Source organism: Mirounga leonina, unplaced genomic scaffold (genome assembly GCF_011800145.1).
Source record: "Mirounga leonina isolate KUSES-001 unplaced genomic scaffold, KU_Mleo_1.0 Mir_126, whole genome shotgun sequence".
Taxonomy (NCBI): Eukaryota; Metazoa; Chordata; class Mammalia; order Carnivora; family Phocidae; genus Mirounga; species Mirounga leonina.
The window spans coordinates 29420882-29435710 of NW_023270314.1; the positions used below are offsets into that span (position 1 = coordinate 29420882).

The 14829-nt window shown below is 52.1% G+C and overlaps 1 protein-coding gene across 1 annotated transcript in view; it reads left to right on the forward strand.

Moving 5' to 3' along the window:
• Positions 1–7137, forward strand: part of VDR (vitamin D receptor) — a 55872-nt gene extending 48735 nt beyond the window's left edge. Inside the window, exons 7-9 of the mRNA XM_035002794.1 lie at positions 2834–2985; positions 3205–3321; positions 4639–7137. Of these exons, the coding sequence (XP_034858685.1) occupies positions 2834–2985; positions 3205–3321; positions 4639–4898 (529 nt within the window). The 3' untranslated portion in view covers positions 4899–7137. The remainder of the gene's footprint in view (positions 1–2833; positions 2986–3204; positions 3322–4638) is intronic.
• The last annotated feature ends 7692 nt before the right edge of the window (positions 7138–14829 follow it).

The window sequence follows — 14829 nt, forward strand, 5'->3', positions numbered from 1 at the left end:
GGTCTGCTGGAGGTACTGTGGGAATGCAGGAGAGGAGGGGCTGGGCTCTGCCTGGGGGTGGGGACGACCAGACAGCTGCTTGTCTCCAGAGCACCCCCCAGGTGCCCAGAAGCAGCCGGCCACCGGTATGGAAACTAATCAGGGGATATAGATATTACACAGGTCTGGCGAGGAGGCATAGAGCCTGACCTGGTGCCTGTCAGCAGGAAAGAGCTCTCTTACCGGTTTCCCCTTCATTTCCACCTGTCCCCCACCTGCCACCATCCCCTCTTCTGGCTGTGACTTGCACTTAGAAAATTCCTGGGTTTCTGGCCATAATCTGAGGTCATTCTAGGTTTGCTTTCATAGGAGCCACGTGCCTGGATCACAATAAGAGAGGTGCCCCTGAAATCTCTCTTGCAAGTTCACTTCCGGCCATCCACTTCAAATGGGGCACTGAACAAAAGGTTATGTACAAAGAAATGCCTCACAGAATTACTTATAATGGCAAAAGTTAGAAGAAACCAAAATGTCCCGAGATAGGTGGATGGGAGACTGATTAAATAACTTATAGTATGTTGATAAGATGTAGTTTTATGCAACTTGCTATGGACTGGGCCAAAGAATTGCTCATGATGTAGGAAGTGGGACACAGAATTACCATGAACTCAGTATGTTTGAAAAAGAGAGATTTGCGGCTCATCTGGGTGGCTCAGTCGGTTGGGCATCCGACTCGGTTTCTGCTCAGGTCATGATCTCGTGGGTCCTGAGATTGAGCCCCAAGACAGGCTCCACACTCAGCAGGGGGTCTGCTTGAGGATTCTCTTCTGTCCACAGGTGTGCACTCTCTTTTTCTCTCTCTCTCTCTCTCGCAAATAAATAAATTTAAAAGAGAGAGAGAGATTTGCATTTAAAAAAAGATAGGAAGGAAATAGACCAAAATGGTCATTGTGTTTATGAACAATTTTTATTTGCTTTTATATTTTTTCTGTGTTTTGCAAAGATTTCATAATGAGTATCTTTTATTGTATAATGAGTTAAAACTAAAATGAGGCATTAGTTTTTATTTTTAAAATGTGTACTGAGCATCAAGAGAAAAGTGGCAAGGGTGGTGAGATGTCTAGGCACCATGTCATCAGGGCTGTCTGTCCTGGAGAAGAGGCAGGGGCTCATGGTAACTTTCTTTAAATGGTTAAAAGATGCCCCATGGCTAATGGAGAAGTCTAGTTCTGTGTTCCTTGAGAGGACAGAATGACAAGCAGTGGATGAGTGTGTCATCCTGTGGGTGTAGCTCAATAGAAGAAGCTATTAACCCAGGAGTTAACAACCTCATGGCTAGATCCAGAGACCTCAAGTATCCTGGCCCCAGAAATATCCTGCATCTGTAGGGAATGCTGAAGAAGGAAATGGATCACATAGCTTCTAAGGGGGGCCTTCCAACTCGAGCGCTTTGAGATTGTTTTCAATGTAGACCCTTTGCGGCCATCCTAGCCATCATCTATCACCTGCTGATACAGAACTCTCCGTCTGTCAACATCTGCCTCCCACCTCTCCATGTACTGAAGTACAGCCATGGGAGAGGGCAGCAGCCTTTCCATGAGATATCCAGGTGGAAATGTAGTCAGGAAGAGAAGAGGAGAGAAAACTGGAAGCAAGTTGATCTGTGGGTGCTGCTTTTTCCTTGTCATTGTTCAGGCAAGCCCAGCTCATGACTCAGAATAGTGGAACTAGTCATTGGCCTCTTGACTCATCAGCACATATTTATTGACCTTGTTGTGCTCAGGGCTCAATAATCATTGTGCGGGCAACACTGAGGGAATTGGGAAGTGGTGCTGGCCCTTAAGGAGCTTGCCTGTTCAGAGCCACAGACAAGCACGTTAAGAGCAGAGCTGAAGGGGGAAGGGCAAAGTAGGAGTGCAAGCTGCAGGCTGTGAAGAAATGGTTCTAATCCTACAGAAGGTAATTGGGGGGGGGGTCCCCGAGGGAGACCTCACCAGGTTCAGAGTCAGGAAGATGAGGTGGAGCAGTAGAAGCAAGGCATTCTTGGCTGAAGCTGTCACATGCCCAAAGGCAAACTGGTGTAAGAACACACGACACTGTGGAGTAGTGTGAAGTTGTGAGAATGGAGGGTTGGTGGAGTTTGTGAAGGGAAGTGGGCTGGAAAGACAGGTTGGAGCTAAGGGATGGAGCATGGGCTTGATGCTGAGTGGGTTGAGAGTCAGGAAAGTGGTTCTGAGCACAGGCAATATCTCCCTGGAGGAGCCGTAAGCACCATGGAGGAGGCAGCCGAGAGAGACTTGGTTCCAGAGTTCTAATAAGAGGCAACTGAAAAAGATGATGGAGCTCTGAACCAGAACAGTCCTGATGATAGTGGAAAGGAGGTCAAGGGCTCAAGAGATGTCCTGGAGACAGAATTGACTGAGTTTTACTTCTGGGAAGGACCAGAGGACAGGAAAGGGAGAAAAAGAAGGCATGAGAGGTGTAGAAGATGACTGTGGCCATACCCTTGCTGACCTCCGCATTCATGCTCTAACCCTGAGAGCTCCCCCAGGCTCTTCTTCCTTCCCCTAATAGCTCTGGCCACTTAGGCCTGGGGACCCTGGTAAGTCCCTGGGTTTTCCCTGCCTTCGTAACTGAGCTCATTTACTTCCAGCCTTGGTGCACAATCACAGTCTTGAGATGTTCTCCCTCAGGGAAACAGTTTTTTTCCTTTCCGATCAGACCACCAGCTCTTCAGTGAAGGACCCAGGGCACATGCTGGTCACCTGGCAGGCGCCTGTCAAAATGCTACAGTGATTTGCGTGACTTGAAATTCTTGACCAATAACCTGGCTCCTCCCTGCCTTCCCTGGCAGAGACCTCACTTCTGATGACCAGATTGTGCTGCTGAAGTCAAGTGCCATCGAGGTCATCATGTTGCGCTCCAACCAGTCCTTCATCATGGACGACATGTCCTGGACCTGTGGCAGCGAGGACTACAAGTACCGCGTCAGTGATGTGGCCAAAGGTACCTTCAGGCCCCACCTCCACCCCATCCTCTGCTCCTAGACTCTGGCTCCGCCCTTCCTGGGGTCATGGGCCCCGATCAGGTGCATCGGAGGGGGCTAGGCAGCAACAGGGTGAGAAGGGTGAGAGGCAGGCCCAGTCAGGGTTGGAGGTGGGGTGGGGTGGTTTGGGTAGGCAGCTCCTCAGTTCTGCGCACAGCATCTGGCCATCTGTCTCATAGCTGGACACAGCCTGGAGCTGATTGAGCCCCTCATCAAGTTCCAGGTGGGGCTGAAGAAGCTGAACTTGCACGAGGAGGAGCATGTCCTACTCATGGCCATCTGCATTGTCTCCCCAGGTATGGGGCCTAGCAGTGGGGACCTGAGAAGGGGGAACATGAAGCACTAAGCCCAGCTGAAGGCCAGCAGGGCAGTCTGGAGGGAGGAGGGAGCAAAAGGAAAGAGAGACAAGGAAATACCCACTTTGCTGGGTTTGCACAGCCCATATGATATGTGTATGTTGAGAGGTCCTTCACTGCCTTTGGTCCTGAGACCATAGGTGATTCATAGGTAGGACTCTGAGGAACCAGATAAATGGGGTTTCTCGGGCCATAGACAGGTCTGGATGTCCCCAGTATTCAGGTTCTGCTCTTGTATGAACTGGACTGAACTTTGCTGACACTTGAGATCACCTGTGGGGTAGGGTAGAAAAACTTGGGGCTTACAGACACTTCTGCCTCGGAAGCTTACCCGACGGATTTTGGAGGCAGTGTGCTGTGACCCTGAGCTCTTCTGTCTGTTGGGGTGGGAAGAGAGAGAGAGAGGCTCAGAAGGAGGTTATTGTGATCTTGGGGATGTTATATTAGTGATGAGGCCTAAGGGGGGGCAGCCCTGCCTCTCCCTATGTTGAGGGAACAAACAAACGGCCTCTGATCAGGGTTGAGCTGAGGACCCACGGAAGGAACGTGGGCTCCCTTCCCCCTGCCCAGCCAGCATTCACTCATTCATTCCTTCCTACACTCAGCAATGATTTATTGAGCACCTACTAGGTATCAGGCACTGTGCTGGGCATTGGGATTTAGCAGCAAACAGGACACAGACTTCTCTTCCATGAACTGTAGGAGGAGACATTAAACAATTACTATTTAATGACTGATTTTACTGTGATGAAAGTTTTAAAAATAAGTGTCTGATACTATAGCAGGGTATAATAGAAGGAGAGAACCTGATGCAGTCTGGGGAATGGAGGTAGGGGGTCATCGGGAATGGCCCTTTTGAGGAAGATCTTTTAAGCTGTTACCTGAAGGATCAGTAAGAAGCAAAGACACAAGAGCTAAGTTCCAGACGGAGGGAACACAAATGTGAAGAGTGGAGGCCAGAGAGCACGGCACATCAGTTTACTCATGGAAACATGGAGCCTAGAGATGGAGGGAGAGAGTTGAGCTGGAGACAGGGCCGGATGGGACCTAGGACACTTGATCCGAAATGCAAGGGGAAAGGGTTGAGAGGCTTTAGGGGGGACTGTGGTGTCACAGGTCAGCAGCCATACAGGGGTGACCTAGGAGGATGCTGAGGTTGGGTGTCTGTCTGGGCATAGGGGTCCTGGGGAGATGGACTATTAAGGGACCTGGCTCAGAGCTCTTGTGCCTTCTCCTCCCGTCTCCCTGTGCGCCCAGACCGTCCCGGGGTGCAGGATGCTGCCCTGGTTGAGGCCATCCAGGACCGCCTGTCCAACACACTGCAGACCTACATCCGCTGCCGCCACCCGCCCCCGGGCAGCCACCTGCTCTACGCCAAGATGATCCAGAAGCTGGCTGACCTGCGTAGCCTCAATGAGGAGCACTCCAAGCAGTACCGCTGCCTCTCCTTCCAGCCCGAGTGCAGCATGAAGCTCACACCCCTCGTGCTGGAGGTGTTTGGCAATGAGATTTCCTGACTAGGTCAGCCTGCCCGGGCCCCTGGGCAGGGCTGCTCCTCGGGGGCCTTGTGCCCTGGCCTGGGGCCCGCTGCTGCTCTACGGGCCTCCCCGCCCTCTCCGGAGCCCAGCCCCTCCTCCCGCACCTCCCCTCCCCAGCCAGCCCACCGGGTCTCCTGCGCGACCTAACAGCAGGTCTCCCCTTCCTGCTGGCCACAGGCTGCCCGCATCCCTTGAGACCTCAGTCATGAGGAGTTGCTGTTTATTTGGCCAAGAAACTCAAGTGGGGGCAGAGGGCAGATGGTGAAGGTGGGGCCTCACCCAGGGATGGCCCTACAGCTCCAAAAGTGGCCCCTGGTTGCTGCTGAGGGAACAGTGAGGCACGAGAAATGCGCCCATTCCTCAGGGACGGAGATACCCGCACCTCCCCACCACGCCCGGCCCGGACGCCCAGAGCCGAGTGGGCTCTCCTTCCCGCTGCCCCACCCACGGTGAATAACTCGCCACAACTCCCTCCCCTCGCCCCCCATCCCATCCTGCTGCCAGTCTGTGCTGTTTTGTGCCACAATGGGGCCCTCTCCCTTTGCCTTCCCAGCCCTGGCCTGTCTAGGACACTCACTGCCAAGGATGAAAGGTGACAAAGGTCACACCTCCCCCCTCACCCACCTCTGCTGGCCAAAGGGCACTCGCCTAACACATCAGTGCCCACCTTCATCCCATTGCTATGGTGACATTCTTCCCAAAGTAGCGATGGTCAGGTGGGCTTTCACCCCACGGCGGGGACCACTAGCCCAGAACCCACCCGCCGAGAGGCCCAAGGAGGGAGGAGAGCAGGGCCCAGGAAGTGGGGGACGGGCAAACCCGGCCTCACAGGAGAGTGGTAGATGGTGGCCACAGCTGTCCCTGTCTCCAAGCCCATGGCTCCTTGACCTGGATCTGAGAGGTTGGTGGAAGCCAGAGCTCCCCTTCCAACGATCTACGTGGCAAGACGGAATTGCCCCCAGGTTGCAGAGAAATGCCCAGCAGCATCCTCATCCTCACCCTGCCAGTCCCTTACCTCCCACTCAGGAGAGAGAGAACCAGTGGCCGTGGGTGCTGGAGGGGCCTCACCCTGGGACAGTGGAGGGTGACCCTGAGATGGGTGCACTCTCCCAAATCCCCCACGGCCTGGAGAAGCAGTGCCCCTCTGCTCACCCTCAGTGCCACCTCTTTTCCACCTAGCAAGGTGGGATGGAAGAGAAGAACCTCAGACCCCAACAGCCCAGGCCCTGGCCTCCCGGGGGGCCCATCTAGGTATAGTTCCAAGACTGCCATCCCCCAGGGACCCAGGAGCTAGTGCTCCAACACCTCGCTGTGGGTGGAGGGAGAGCGGGCTGGCCTCGCATGGCTAGGCCGGGGGAGCATCCAGGGGTGGAGTCATGTGGGGCTGGTTCGCTTCTTATTCTCACTCCAGCACCCCAAATTCAGAAGGGGTGGGGGGTACTTAACTGCCAACTCCATTTTCCCTTCCATAGTCGGTCCAACCCGGGAGGTGGGAACTCTCACTCTGTTTCCCCTGGGGTGGGGTCCTCCGGTGAGTAAGTTGTAGGTGTGTGGGGCCACTGCAGAGGGGCTACCTCCAGGAGTCAGAGAGCGTCCCTCAGATGGTTGCTTGAGTTTGGGGAACGCGGCTCATTCGGTGTCTCACTGGGGAGGAGCTCCTGTCGGTCAGATGCTGCCTCCACCTTCCCTCGCTGTTCTCTGAGGACCCCGGGAGCAGCGAGCCTTCCTCTGTGAGCACTGTCCGCGTCCCCTGGACCCGGTGTTTCTGCTGGTGGAGAAACCTCTGACAGCCCCGTTTCTCACGGCACAGTACTTCCGATATGGCCAAGGTTGACATTTATTAGCTAGGAGTTGTTTTCAGAATCAGACTACATTTTTTTTTACCACATTCTAATGTAGCAGGTAGTAGGCACCACTGATGAGGAGATATTTATGGGGGGAAAACTTACATTGTAAAAAAATTCTATACATCAGCTATCGTTATTGTCCTTGCTGTTATTTCACGAATTAGGGAGAGGCCCTTCTTGGATTTTAGCTGCAGAAGACACTGGTCTAGCATGCTAGTCAGTGGGGGAAAAAAGGCTTAAAAATCGCTACACTAGTTAACTTCCTTGCTAAAGAAAACCTGACCCTTGGCGGAGGGTATGGTCCCCCGAGCTCAGACAGCTAGTTAGAAAGAGCTCCAGGGATGGGCCTGGTCTATGGACTCCCCGCCCAGTGCTCTATTCACTATACCACACTTGTGCTCAGACCCCATTTCCCCCCCCCCCCCCCCCCGAAGGCTGCCCTAGTCCCGTAGGGGAAGGTCTGGATTTTAGACAGCAAATCTAGATCCTGGACCCCTGCGTTCCTTCCCTGAGTTGTCACCCTGCTGACCCATCAGGAGGAGGAGGAGGGACACCTCAGCCTGTGTCTCAATGTGAATCAGAACCCCCTGCCCCAGTGTGGCCCTGGCCAGACGGGGTCTCTGCCTCAGCTCTGTATAATGTTGTTGTCTTATCAATAAAGTGCATTTGTCTTTGTAATGTTTCCACCTTCCCAGTTCTCCCTCTGGCCCTGCCTTCTCCAGGGCACCCCACTGGACACCCTGGAAACACCAGCTCCTCAGCCCTGGGGCCCACACCAGCTCACTACCGAAGGGCAGTCTAGGAGTGGGGGAGAAGACAGGAGGAAAAGTGAGGTTTCCCAGGACAGGAGTGGGAGAAAATATTATCATCTCTTCTATTTTAGAATGAGAGAATGAAGGTAGACATTTGTAAGTCTAAAATGTTTAAAGCATATTATTGGAAATGCTGGAAAGTGCACACCTAGATGCCAAAGACGCAAGATTCTGGGAGATGGGAAAATCTATCTGCGGGGTTAACTGGAAGCAAGTGGGGTCCTCCCAACAGAGAAGGTCGGAATGTAAGACAGATCAGGAGAAAGGAATAAAGGAGCAAAAGAAGGCTTCACAGAGTGCCTCCTCAGGGATTTCCAAAGAGAATATCAAGTTGCCAGAAATTTGTCAAATAAACAAATGAAGAAAGCTTTGCTTATGGTAATAAAATGAGCTTATACTTACGTAGCATGTACTTTGCGGCAAGTCCTGCTGTAAATAAATCTTATGCAAACCAACTTGGACCCCAGGGGAGCTGGGCTGCTATGAACCCCATCTGACAGAGGGGTAACTCGCCCAAAGATAGGATTTGAACCCTCGGCAGCTGGCTCCGGAAGCCATTCATTAACTGCTGCACTAGTCTGCCTCCAACCGAGTTGAGGAGCCTGACAAATGACAGATAACAGTCTCGTCAGCAGAAAGCAGGGGGTCACATGTGTTGGGTCCAATCCAGTGCGGCTCTCACCTGAGACCCTCAAGAATGAGAACCAGGCCACTGTTGACAAAAATGTGCCTCATATTCAAAATGCTGTGTCGGTGCCTTGGAGAATTGCAAAGGTCTCCTGTGCCTAAACGGACTCCCAAGGGACCCAGAGGAACTGATGCACCCCACTCCGTTCCCCAAGGAAGTGAGGTGCGTGATAAAGGCAGCACCCCTAAACGCAGCAAGCAAAAAGACCCAGCCAAAGCCACAGCACCGCGCTCTGTGAACGGCGAAATCATGCGCAACCAGTGCATTTATTTCAGGATAAATAGGTTAGTCTGGAAACGCATAGATGTGATTTACTTTAATTTTTCAGAAGTATCTGTAAAGATTTCAGACGAAAGGCTATAGTGTGTCACCACGAGATGAGATAGTAGTAGAAGAATCGGGGATAGAGGCCAAGGGCTATTTTGTCATGAAAGATGAATGAGCTTCGAGAAGGAAGTCAACAGCTGCATAAATGGGCATGTCTCTGGCTGGAGAAGTGTGAAGAGGAAGGTCTTGAAAACTGTTAGGAGAATCTGATTTAGCATTTTATGGATGAACTAGAGGAATACAGGATCTCCAAGGCTGTGTGTTACCATAAACTGAGAGGAAGGCACTCCCAAAAGACCTTAGGGTTAGGATAAAGAAATAAAAAAATCTTAAAAAAAAAAAATTCATTAAAAGTAAATAAAAGGAAACATTTAGCTCTTCAGTGGCACTAGCCACATTTCCAGGGCTCAATAGCCCCAGGGCTACGGGAATGGACAGTCCAGACTCAGAACATTTCCCTGGCTGCACGAAACTCTATTGGACAGTGCTGGTCTACACAAGGCGTTCTTATCTGGTACTAATTATGGATGACAGGCTTCTGTTGATCTGTTGGGCAGATAGCCACTCTACTAAACTCTGCTTTTCTTCCTTTTTTTTTTTTTTAAGATTTTATTTATTTATTCGACAGAGAGAGACACAGCGAGAACAGGAACACAAGCAGAGGGAGTGGGAGAGGGAGAAGCAGGCTTCCCGCGGAGCAGGGAGCCCGATGTGGGACTCGATCCCAGGACCCTCGGACCATGACCTGAGCCGAAGGCAGACGCTTAACCACTGAGCCACCCAGGCGCCCCTAAACTCTAGCTTTTCGTTGAAGCTATAAAGGAAACATCCTCCCTTTACCGCAGGCAAGGCTGTAACTGGGCTGCTGTGAATAGGTCTGCTCCTTAAAAGAGACAAAAAGGAAAAGCACAGGCCGTGGGGTTGATAGCTCAGAGCTTTATGTGGCGTAAATAGGTCGGAGGCTGTCGCAGGGTGGGGTCTGTCTCCCAGCGTGGCCAAGGGGAGGTCTCCTCCTGCCCGTGTCCTGTCGGTGATCAGTACTCAGGGTAGGCAAGAAGCCTGTGAGGCTGCAGGGGCAGTCTGTGCACAGGGGGTGAGAAGCAGTGGTTGGTGGAAGTCCCTGCTCCGGAGGGGTGCTTTGAATCTCCATATTCAGACAGGTTACATACAGGATATGAGAGAGAGAGAGAGAGAGAGAGAGAGAGAGAGTGTGGCTAGTCGGGTCCCCAGGAAGCTGACTCTGAAATGCAGCATGAAGTAGAGAGGTCTCAGATCACCAGCTTCTGTGGCAGGGAAGCAAGTGGGTCAGGGAGAGGGAGAAGTCGGGCTGCAGTGTGATCTCAACCACCGTCTCAGCTAACCCTGATGGGGAGTTCTGAAACTGGGATGACCCTTCACGTGGCCCCAAGTTGAGGTGAGGAAGACGGCTTCTTTATTCTTGCATCAGCTAGTCATTGGATGCAGGCCAGTCCCCAGGAAGAGAGTGTGACCTTGACAGGACCTTGAGCTGGGTGGCTCTTTTCAGCCAAGGGCAAGTAGGGCTGGGGGTGTGTTTATCTTTACAGTTTGTACAACCAGGCGGGGCTTTTCAGAGTGGGCTGCTCTGCCTTGGGGAATGGCCAGAAGGCTTCCAGGCCCTGCCCTTTGGCTCTCTGGAGGGGGGCCCCAATAGTCCCTGGAGCTCCCTCCAGAGGATGGTGTTCCCCGCCTCTCCCCAGCTACGGACGATCTAGTGCTTTTTTCCTAAATCATTTTGAACTTCACCACTAGGTGGTGTTACTGCCCTACAGGGACAGGCTGGAGCTACTTGCTTGGCCTCTTCCCCTGTCCTCCCTCTATCTCCGGCTCCCGCCCCTCTCTCTCTCCGTGAAGGCGGCTGAGATCCAGCAAGGTCCTGACTCCCCGCCGCTGGAGACACCCGGTGCTGTTTCTGTCTCCTCATGTTGGGGGACCAAGCAGGATGGACAAGGGACCTGCTCTCTGGCTTCCCAGGCTGTCTCTGGAATCACAGCAGGTGGGGCGGGGGGTGGAGAATCTGACACACCTTAGCTAAGGGCCCCCCAAGACGGAGCTCTTCTGCCTCTGGTCACCTTCCGTGCTGGCTCCAGCTTCCCTCTGAGGTCCATCCTGGTTGTGCAGTCCTTTAGTGCGTTCAAGCACAAGCACTGAGCTCAGTGCGGGAAATACAGAGGTGAATAAGACATTCACTGTCCCCAAGAAAGGTGCAGTCCAAGAGGAGAAGACAGCCCTCCAGACAGAGCATCCCCCAGCAGCGCAAGCAGAAGCCACCAAGTAGATGGCAAGTAGATCACTCGATGTCATAAACGGTTGGGTCATCTCCTGGCCCTATGGGAACTTGGGCAATTTACTTACCATTTTTGAGCCTCAGAATTTTCACCTATAGAATAGCAACAAAATGGTGCCTCCTTCTGGGTTTGTTGTTGTGATATAATCTGTGTAAAAAACCAACCCCACTACCTGGACGTAGCCATGACTCAGAAATGCTGGGCAGCATCATCACTAGGCTTCAGAGTGGAGGGATAGTCAAGTAAATTTTCGTTAGGAGTTGACATTGCTCCCATCCTCTGACCACTCATCCTTGCTGAGCCCTCTGGACTCACGCCAGAGGGTCTCCTTGGCCCCTCGTCCAGACCTCAGCCTCAGGACCCGAGGGCTCCTACTCCCCAAATAGCTGTTAGAGCCGGGGGAAGGCATCATTGTGCCATCTGGCCACCAGAGGGCAGGTGTGCAACTTAGTAAGCCCGAAGCCGCCCCTACCTAAACAGCCCTGCTGCGGAGAGTGGTGAGGGAGTGATGGGAAGCTAGGCACAAAAATCGGAAACACATGGAACTCCAGATAATACTGTCCCCAACTTCTTCCAATGACGCTCTTTCTCTGCCCGTGTCTACTAGACACTTGCCCCTCTGGCGAGGTACGTAGCCCACCACGATCCCGCCTGGCTGCCTCTCACATGGCACTGTCCACACGCTGAAACTCCAGCCGCCTGCAGCTCTCTGATGGTTTGCCTGTGCCTTGGGGGCCTGCCTCCACACCGGTGGCTCTCAGTGCTTTGGTCTTAGGACCCCCTCACTCTATTGAAAATAAAGACCCCAAAGAGCTTTTATGCATGTGGGATTGTATCTATCCATATTGGCCATGTTGGAAATTTAAATTGAGACATTTTTAAAGTATTTATTAAATTTTTTTAAAAGATTTCATTTATTTATTTGTCAGAGAGAGAGAGAGAGAGAGGCAGGCAGAGGGAGAAGCAAGCTCCCCGCTGAGCAGGGAGCCCGATGCAGGGCTTGATCCCAGGACCCCGGGATCATGACCTGAGCTGAAGGCAGATGCTTAATGACTGACCCACCCAGGCGTCCCTACATTTTTTTTTAAATTTTTAAAAAAGTAACAATAATGAATGTAAGTTAACATAAATAACACGTTTTTTATTAAAAATAAACTTTTTCTGGGTGCACCTGGGTGGCTCAGTCGGTGAAGCATCCGTCTCTTGGTTTCAGCTCAGGTTTTGATCTGAGCCCCTGGTGGGGCTCCCTGCTTAGCGGGGAGTCTGCTTGAGATTCTCTCCCCCCGCCTCTCCCCCATTCACCTGTGTGCTCTCTCTCTCTCTCTCTCAAATAAATAAATCTTTAAAAATAAATTTAAAAAATAACCTTTTTCCAAAGCAAGACAATTTAGTGACAAGAAGGCACTGTTTTACAGTTTTGCAAATCTCTTTAACGTCTGGCTCAATCAAAGGCAGCTTGGAGTCTCATATCTGACTCTGCATTGTCTGTTAGGATATCACACATCATGGAACCTCTGGAAAACTCCTCTGTACACGGTGGAAGAACGAGAGTAAAAAGGCAAACCATGCCTTAGTTTTATAACAAAAGTAGTTTTGACCTTGCGCTGTCCCTACATGGGGCTCAGAGCCTCACAGGGACCCCCAGACTACACTCTGAGACCCACACTGTACGTTTGTCTATCCCGTTGTTTCCTGGGCCTTCAATGCCCTCCCCTCATCCTCGATCCCCCAGTTTTCTCCGAATACTCCTGCCATTGCCAGCTCAGGTTTCAAGTCTTTCACAAAATCTTCCTGGAACTTCCCCGAGCTGTACCCCCACCCCCCGCGCGCCCTCTTGGGTAGAAGTGTGCACCCACCCTATTGTCAAATGAAGCACCCATTGTGGTGTGTTGTAAGTTTCTGTTTTGCCTTTGGTGCTCCTTACCAGACTGGAATAAACGAGGGATTCCACAAAGGCTGGAATAAATGGACTAATGAATGAATACGGGGCAATGTGCTAACCACTTCTGTGAGCCTCCAAAAGATCTGGTCTTCACCATAGATGTCAAGTGGAAAAAAAAAAATCTGCTTGGGTCCCTGCTAGAAAATGAAATGCAAACGGACTTATGCAAATTTAAACACCTTCCCTTGAACTTTGGAAACTGAGAAGTTAAGTCCCTGTGGCTTCAGAACCCATATGCTCACTAACTACCTCTCCCTACAGCATCTGACACATCTCCCTCATTCTGCATGTGGATGGACAGTCTGTTTCTGGACCAAAATGCCGAAATTAGCATTTATCCCGATTCCTGTTTATCTGACTTGATTTATCCCACACTTTAGCAGGCTCAAATCCTTTGAATCCTCATTTTGTCATTCAGTATTCTGGCCATCTCCCCTGGTCGTATATCTTCCAAAACTTAGGTCTGCAGACCATGTGCAGAGTTCACTGAGACTGAGCCAAAGGCTCTGCCCTCCTGCCCTTGACATTAGCACACTGACCAGAAACACTTCAGTTCAATTGTTCCCTGGGAGCAAGGGGACGGGGTGGGCAACGAGACATTATGTCTCAGGAGAAAGGAGTAGATGGAGAGACCCAGGCATCCACAGGAATCGGGGGAACTTGTCAATGCTTCCACAGCTCAGCCCTCCCCGAGACCCAACAGTCTTGCCCAAGTCTGAACAGACTCTTACAGAATCCGACCAGATCCGAACCCTGGATCAGGGATCCAGGGATATCTGATACAGAGAATGCAGGCAGAGATGGATCGAGTATCACATTCCCAGCTGGATTGTTCTGCAAATCCTATCCGAGCTGGACTCAAGGAAGAAAGGCATAGTCTCCGAGGAGAGGAAGGCTGTAGACAGTGGGCAGAACTCTCCCTAGGCGTCCCTACCCCGATGGAGAGTGGAGAAGTCACATGTAGCCCAGTCCAGCCCTTATTTAGCTTCACGAGGCCGCCCCACTGTCCTTTGCACTTGTGTGCAGAATCCTACAGGGCTTCTAGAAAGGCCTGGGCCTCTCTGACCCAACCCCATCTAATTAAAAATCCTGCCTGTGAACACCTGGGGCATCAGACGTGAGGCTAGGGCAAGGAGGGGCTGGGGTCCTAACTGTGTCTGTGCCTGGCTCCTCTTTTTCCATTTGCCTACCAGGGTGGGCTGGGTAGATCAAGCAGCCCATCAGAAAAGGATTGGCAACCCAGGTCATCCCAGCCTGGGTGCGGAGGACTGGGAGCTCCAGGTTCAGAGTGCCAGGGAAACCCCTTCCTAGTGTCCCCTCCATTTCTGCCAGCCACCCCCAGCCCCACCCCCAGCTCCTGGGATTTAAAGTTCTTTCGTCTCCCAGCCTGGAGCCCCAGGGGAGCGGCCCAGAGGGGACGGTGGATCAGCCAGTTGTGTTCGAGTGGGGATGGGGAGAAATGATAAAGGGGATGGGAGAGAAGCCAGCCCCGCTTCCTCTCTGATAGGACCCCACCCCAGGGGCTCCCTGCCTTTTGCTGTGTTTATGGGGAGGCCTTGAGGTGGGAGAGGAGTGAAGAGGAGGAAAGGAACACTGTCAGGGGCCTTTGGAGAGGACCTGTGCTTGGTTGTTAGTTCATTCTTTGAGCAAATGCTTACCCAGTTCCTCCTCCCCCAGACCAGCACAGTCTAGGCTAAGAGGGCGGCATAGACAGAGGGAGCTCAGGGTCTCTCCCACCCCCTCTCCTGCCATTCCTGGCCCTGGGGGAAGCCAGACTAGTGAGGAAGAACCTGGACTTCAAAAGTAGGTTCTTCCTACCTGGGGGGAGTGATTTGAGGTCTCTGGGCCCGGGTTTCCTCACCTATGAACGGTGATGCCCGTGAATAGGTGTTGTGAAGACGGAGTGACTGCACACACACAGCATTCAGAGCAGTGCCTGGACTGAGCAGGTGTTTAATAACTGATTATTATAGTTCTCGTTACCGTCT